Consider the following 7,834-nt stretch of genomic DNA (forward strand, 5'->3'; position numbering starts at 1 on the left):
TGAAAGAGGAGTAAAGGAAGCTATTTTTGTCAAACAACAGAACCCATCATTGAATCGGAATGGTGGTTTGAGGTTCAATTTGGACCCTGTGTTCAGCAGGGTACTGAGACCAAAACCCACAGCTCTTAGTCTTGCAAATGAGGTGAAGGCAGGGCCGAGCCAGAACAATAGATGCTAACAAGCCAGTATCAGAGTCGTTCATACCCAATTCAGGGAGCGACACTTCCCTTTTATCGTAGGTGTGAATAACAGGATAGGATTATACCACTGTAAAGATGAGGAATGCAGGCTTAGTGTAACGAACCAATAGGAGGAGGGTGTTGGCACACCAATTCCGCCCACTCTTACTGTATTTAAGGCCTAAGCTACCAGCACTTATTAGTTTGCTGACGAAGCTCTTCGGATGAGGAGCGAAACGTCCGACACCTTCTACACAGAAGTACAGATGACGTCTCAAGAAGCCTTTTCCTCCTCTCCTTAAAGATTCCTCAATGGTTCTTATTTGTGATAATGTATATATTTTGGTGTGTACGTGTTAGCGATCAACAATGCACGTACTTCCTGGATGTAAAAATGACGTTTGCCGCTTGGGTAAAGTCGTATGATGTCCGGGGGCGGGCCGACTTTGCAGGGCGGGACTTAGCACTTTTTGAAGCACATGATGAAGAAGCATTAAAAAGCGTGGATATTGAAGATTTGACTTTGTCCGTGGTGCAAGTGTTCAGTGGTAGCCTTGTTAATCTCCGTGTTACTACTACAACTTGACACTGTTACTGTGAGCATGGCCTCCTCAGAAATCGGTGAGTTTTGATCCTCAAGTTTGATTTCGGCTTCAGTTGTCTGCACACTTATTTCTCAGCGATATTTGGGGTGCTAACTTAATTGCTAACATTAGCCAACGTGGTGCGTTCAAGTCTCGCCCAAAGTTTGCGGTATTTTCTTAGTGAAGGAACTGTTTGTGTGCCCCACGCAGCACTCTTGAGTGTGTCGGATAAAAGTGGGCTGCTGGAGTTTGCCAAAAGGCTGGTGGACGTGGGCTTGTGTCTGGTAGCCTCAGGTGGGACTGCCAAAGCTCTGCGTGATGCTGGACTGGCTGTCAGGTATTTGCTGTAATCCAAACAACACAACAGTGTCTCGTTTAAGTGTATATGTGTTTTTATGCACGTTGTACAAGTTATCGCACTTGTGTGTATGTTACAGGGACGTGTCTGAGCTAACTGGACACCCAGAGATGCTGGGAGGCCGTGTGAAGACTCTCCATCCCGCAGTCCATGGAGGCATCCTTGCCAGGAGGACCTCCAGTGACACTGCAGACATGGACAAGCTGGGCTATAGCCTGGTCAGGTGAGAACAGAAGTAGCTTGATAAACTGAACATCATCCACATAGTTTTGAACATCAAATGAAATGAAATGTGTACGTTTTAAAAGGTTAGACAACCTTTAAAGTGTGACCAGGAAGCACGGGTGGTTGATTTAGCAGCATGTTAATTGGAAATCTGCTGCTTCCACAAGCTGGTCTTGTGACTCTGGTTTGTGTTAGGTCAATAGGAGTGTGATCATGTCTGACTTGTCATTGGTCCCTTTGTTGAAGAAATCTGCATGACACTTGTATTGATAAGTAAAACTGATTGGCTGATGGCTTATTGATTGACCAAGGTACACATGCACTCATTCACAGATCCTCACTCACAATGGAGAATAACCTGGTTGTTATATACTGTGCAGTATGTTTTTAATCAGACTGAAAAGGAACAAATGTCATCTTCACTCATGTCTAAAGAACATTGATGTATGTGTTGAGAGAGTTATTAGGATGAAACTATGTGCTGGATTAAGGAAAAAAGCCTTAATAAGTATAGTTATGTTTTTCTGAGTTACAACACGAGTGTCTTCTGCTTGCTTTTTCTTAGGGTGGTTGTGTGCAACCTCTACCCATTTGTCAAGACAGTCTCCAACCCGGATGTTAAAGTGGAAGACGCTGTGGAGCAGATTGATATTGGTGAGTTGTGCATTCCTGTGAAGTTAAACAACCCCATTAAATTTCACTAAAATGCTAAATGCCAACATGTTTTTTTCCCCTTTCTATAAGGTGGTGTAACTTTGCTGAGGGCTGCAGCTAAGAATCATGCACGGGTCACAATTGTGTGTGACCCTGCTGATTATTCATTGGTTGCTATGGAGATGGAGAGCTCAGGAGACAAAGATACCACCCTGGAAACGCGCAGGACTTTAGCTCTCAAAGTAAAAATATTGTGTGTTTTTGACAATCCATCCATCTATTTTTCAAACAGTTTGTCCTCATTAGGGTCACGGGTGAGGTGGAGCCTGTCCCCACTGACTTTAGGCGAGAGGCGGGGTACACCCTGGACTGGTCACCATCAATCACAGCACATATAGGCAAACAACCATTCACGCATATGAACAATGTAGAGTCTCCAGATAATCCAACATGCATGTTTTTGGGGTGTTTAAGAGGAAACCGGAGTACCCGGAGAAAACCCAACCAAGAGGAGTACATGCAAACTACACACACACACACACACACACACACACACACACACACTGCTGCATGCACAAGCTTCCTTCATGCCGTTTGCATAGAGGTGGTGATTGGCCCTAGACGAGGTCCACTTGTTTCAAGCATTTCGGTCTCTGTTTAAGAATTAAGGCCATGTGACCCTTCACCCTATGTACTTGAAAAGAGCATTAATGTTGTAGTAGCAGCTCACATGTAAATTTCAATGCAGTTAAGCGGTAATATATTTTCTTTTCGTTGTTCCCTAGGCTTTCACACACACAGCCCAGTATGATGACGCCATATCTGATTACTTTCGTGGACAGTACAGCCGTGGCCTTTCCCAGCTGCCCCTGCGTTACGGCATGAACCCGCACCAAGCACCCGCCCAGCTCTACACGTTACGCCCGACCCTCCCTCTCAAAGGTGCCCTCTTCGCACAATTCATCTCAATATGCTCACCTCTAGCATACAAGTAGTGTGTGTGTTTGTTTCAGCTGAACATTGTTATTAGGTAGGAAGACAGTCACAGTGTTCTAATCATCCTTTTGTGCTCTCTCAGTGGTCAACGGTTCCCCCGGCTTCATCAACCTATGTGACGCCCTGAATGCGTGGCAATTGGTCCGGGAGTTGAAGAGCGCTCTTGGCATGGCCGCTGCCACATCCTTCAAGCACGTCAGCCCTGCTGGTAAGATAGACGTGACAGATTGTGCTTTGATAAATCCTGGTGGAAAATGCAATAATTCATTTTCTTCATATGAAGGAGCTGCTGTAGGAGTTCCCCTGACTGAGGAGGAGGCCAGGGTGTGCATGGTCCATGACATGCTGAAGGACCTCACCCCGCTGGCCACTGCTTATGCCAGGGCAAGAGGTCTGAATATCTCAATTTTACTTCAGATGTAACTTTTCATGTTAGTCACATTTAACCTTTTATTTCTTTTCTCAGGTTCTGACAGGATGTCTTCCTTTGGCGACTTCATTGCTGTATCAGACGTGTGCGATGTCCCCACGGCCAAGATTATATCAAGAGAGGTAAAACCACATGGTATTGAAAAGGGGTGTCATAAGATCTCGCAAGATTAAAACGTGACAGGATGTCTTGTTCAGAAAAAAATGTCCTGTGGACACTAGGCCTGGGATATTAATAAGTACATTAATTAATTAACTCCTGCCTCCAAACAGGCAAGAAAAGAGTTCACTCTGTGCATTGGTTTAAATGGATGAGCCCTTTGTCAGTCAGTCTGTCTCGGTGGGAGGGGTAGCATACACACAGAGTGCAGAAGAGTGTAACGTTATTTTAGTAGATTGCAATATATTGTCTTTTTTTTTTAATTATACTTTTTAAAAAAGTCATGTCAAAATCTCGTTCTTGTAGACCCAATCTCGTGTTCGTCTCGTCTCGTGAACTGAGTATGAACCCCTAGTATTAAAAAAAAAACAAAAACACTTTCTGTTCTAAATAGGTTGTGGTTTAAATGTTTTATTTGTCTCTTTTAGGTATCTGATGGAATCATTGCACCTGGTTATGACGAGGAGGCCCTCAGAATCCTGTCCAAAAAGAAAAATGGAAACTACTGCGTGCTTCAGGTGACTGATTCTTTAAAAAAAAAAAAATGTAATCGGTATTCACATTGCCACTCACTGGATACATTTTGCATATATAGTATGCATTCCTAATCTAAGTGAGATTTAATATAAAACCTGTAGAATAAATTCTTCTTTCACAAAGGTTGTATTCAGTTTTGATTGACACTTCCACAGAGGATATTTTTGATGCACCTTTTGTATTTGATGTTATTAGTGTGCAGGTGTTAGGGATGCTGCCGATTCAATCCGGTATTGGGTTCCGATACCAGTCTAAATCACGCATCAGAAGTTTCCTAGACCTGCAAGCAGCACAGTATTAACTTCATGACGTAGCAAGTTCAGTAGTGTTGCAAATTTGCGACATTTGCGTTAAAAGCTCATTATCGGCTTTATTGTAGGGAAATTATTGCACATTTGAATGATCTCAGGCACAATAATCCATGATTAAAAATCCATAACAAAAACACTTGCTACTTTTGCAGAAAAGCTAAAACTCAACTCTGAACCCCAGACATCACATCCTGCCCACCTCTCTTTCAGGTCCCCTTGTAACACATTTATAGTGATGCACGAGCGTGAGTCTTATTTGTCTGAAATGGCTTGCGCGCCGGCCTTAAGCTAGTTTAAGTTTTATTTTGTCTATCACATTGGGTATTACGAGTGTAAAGGTTGACTACAATAATGCTAAAAGGTCGTAAACTGGTTTTCTACATTTTAACCTCGAAAATATCCATCCATCTTCTGTGCCGCTTATCCTCACAAGGGTGAGCCCAGCTGACTTTGGGCGAGAGGCGGGGTAAACCCTGGACTGGTCGCCAGCCAATCGCAGGGCACATATAGACAAACAACCATTCACACTCACATTCATACCTATGGACAATTTAGAGTCTCCAATTAACCTAACATGCATGTTTTTGGAATGTGGGAGGAAACCGGAGTACCCAGAGAAAACCCACGCACGCACGGGACAAACATGCAAACTCCACACAGACGCGCAACGAAGATTCGAACCCAGATCTTCCCAATCTCCTGTCTGTGTGGCTAACATGCTAACCACTAGGCCACCGTGCGGCCTGACGCCTTCACCGACACAGTCGGACCTCAAAGTCTACAATATCATACTTGCCTGTAGAGGCGACTAAATTACAGCATGATATAAAAGCAACAAGAATAATGATGTTGGGGGCGGGCATTGTGCGGCAGGTGTGGAGACATCCTTGTTTTCTGATATTCTTTTGGTGTGGTTGTGGCCCACAGTCACTTATTTTGCTCAGTAAAGTGATTGTTGATTGACGTCCTTGTCATGCTTATAATGTTTATAGATGCTACAGTAATACAAAGCACGCAGAGCCCTGCTATCGGAATAGTATCCCTATTGGCAGATATCCAAATTCAAGTATCTGGATCGCATTGGTGCATCCCTAGCAGGTGTACCTACTGTATTGTTGTGGCCACTGCTTGTGGTGAAATGTATTATTTGGATCTTGTGTGTCATTTCTGAAGATGGACCCCAACTACGAGCCTGACGACACTGAAGTGCGAGTGGTGTTTGGCCTCTATCTCAAACAAAAGAGGAACAGCGGGCTTATCAATAAGGACTTCTTCAGTAATGTTGTCTCCAAGGGTTCGGTGAGCACAAATGTTTCATGGTGCGCCTCGTTGTTGACCCTTTTATCCTTTCAAGCTAACATCATTCTGTGCAACTGTGTTCACCAGCTGGCTGAAGCAGCCATGCGAGACCTCACTGTGGCCACCATTGCTGTCAAGTACACTCAGTCCAACTCGGTCTGCTATGCCAAAGACGGACAGGTAACGCAGATCAAAGAGGAAAAAGACCCTGACTGAGCAGAATCTGACTGAGTTTCTTATTTCATCAGGTGATCGGGATCGGTGCGGGCCAGCAGTCTCGTATCCACTGCACACGACTGGCAGGCGACAAAGCTGATAACTGGTGGCTCAGACACCATCCTCGTGTGCTGAGCATGAAGTTCCGTAGCGGTGTGAAGCGAGCTGAGATGGCAAACGCCATCGATCAGTATGTCAGCGATACCATTGGAGAGGTATGGTTTTCTTGTACTAGAGGCACGCTTAACATGTCAAACTCTAGAAACAATTTGCTCTTGATGTACCTGTGAGTATGTGTACAGTTGCATAAATGGGTATGGTACATACCCGTTTATGCAACTGTACTCATTGGAGACATCATGAGGTAAACCTAAACTGTTGAATGAGATCAATGCAAGAGTCAGCATACATGTTGTAGAGCGGCAGCATAGAAAGTAATCAAAATGTTAAACACCTTTCAGTACGTTGCAGTGCAGCAAATTACCAATAATGTATGACTTACTTATCTCTATTGCACAAGCCCTTAACATAAACATTTACTCACGTTATGTTCAGTTTTAAAAATGCATAAACAATTACCAGGAAGCAAAACACAAAATATCTGCTTACTCTAATGAGTGAGCATCATCCAGTTAACTAATGTATGTGTAAAATGCTGGAAAATGTGTTCTGTTTTTTAAATTTGTAATACTGTAGAGTGATTGTACATTCCTTCATCTTATATAATGGAAACAATTCAGTTTCATAAAAGCATATGAGCTAATTGTACATCTGGCCTATGGGAATGTTGCCTCATATTTTAATCATTTTCATTAATCTGACAGCTGTTTGTATATTTGCACTTATAACTTATGTGCAGTTGTGACTGACGGGTGTACAGCTAATGAAGCTATACATGCCAAATTTTCCTACTTGTTGAACTATATTAATTTAAATAATAAATGCGATGCCATCCATCGTCTATGCCACTTATCCTCACTAGGGTCGCCTGGGTATGCTGGTGCCTATCCCAGCTGACTTTAGGCGAGAGGTGGAGTACACCCTGGACTGGTCACCAGTCAGTCGCAGGGCACATACTGTATAGACAAACAAGCATTCACACTAACATTCATTCATTCATTCACATGCCAGTTAACCTAACATGCATGTTTTTGAAATGTGGGAGGTATCCGGAGAAAACCCAAGAACATGCAAACTCCACACAGAGATGCCCAACAGAGATTCAACTGACTGTGTGGCCAACATGCTAACCAATAGACCACCGTGCGACCCTAAATGTGATGCCATTTTGACTTTTTTTTTTTTTTTTGCTCAGGGCCCAGATTTTGCTGTTTGGAAGTCGATGTTTGAGGAGGTTCCTGACATGCTGTCAGAGACTGAAAAGAAGAACTGGATCAGCTCCTTGCAGGCGGTGGCTGTCAGCTCTGATGCCTTTTTCCCCTTCAGAGATAACATTGATCGGGCCAAACGGGTAAATATCACGCAGCGGAACGTTAATGTACTGTCAATACAGTGTTGAACAGCGATGTTTTGCAATACTTTATCATCATCCTTGCTGTGTTTTGCAGAGTGGTGTTGAGTATATTGCAGCTCCGTCAGGTTCAGCCGCAGACCAGGTGGTGATCAACGCCTGCAACGAGCAAGGCATCACTCTGGTGCACACCAACACGCGACTCTTCCATCACTGAGCACTTGTGCTTTATAACTCAGCTCGCAATGCAATGCTGCACACGTTTTGTCTATCACTGATCATGGAAACATTCCCACCTTATACTTTAACACTCTAAGTGGCTTGTGGAACTAACAGATCAAAGTTACTATCCTTCTACAGTATGTTAGTGATGATTCCGTGTGAAATAAACTGAGATCATTCAAGTATTTTGTGA

At 43.5% G+C, this 7,834-nt stretch overlaps 1 protein-coding gene across 1 annotated transcript; it reads left to right on the plus strand.

The window, feature by feature from the left end:
• Positions 1-519: 519 nt before the first annotated feature.
• atic (5-aminoimidazole-4-carboxamide ribonucleotide formyltransferase/IMP cyclohydrolase) lies at positions 520-7,826 on the plus strand. The gene is made up of 15 exons (XM_054770990.1): positions 520-800; positions 974-1,100; positions 1,201-1,344; positions 1,912-2,000; positions 2,091-2,242; positions 2,786-2,942; positions 3,079-3,204; positions 3,280-3,387; positions 3,463-3,548; positions 4,014-4,103; positions 5,607-5,732; positions 5,820-5,912; positions 5,981-6,163; positions 7,264-7,419; positions 7,517-7,826. Exons 1-15 carry the CDS (start codon positions 782-784, stop codon positions 7,634-7,636), a joined length of 1,776 nt encoding a protein of 591 aa, XP_054626965.1. The 5' UTR covers positions 520-781; the 3' UTR covers positions 7,637-7,826.
• The last annotated feature ends 8 nt before the right edge of the window (positions 7,827-7,834 follow it).

Source organism: Dunckerocampus dactyliophorus, chromosome 3, assembly GCF_027744805.1.
Source record: "Dunckerocampus dactyliophorus isolate RoL2022-P2 chromosome 3, RoL_Ddac_1.1, whole genome shotgun sequence".
Taxonomy (NCBI): Eukaryota; Metazoa; Chordata; class Actinopteri; order Syngnathiformes; family Syngnathidae; genus Dunckerocampus; species Dunckerocampus dactyliophorus.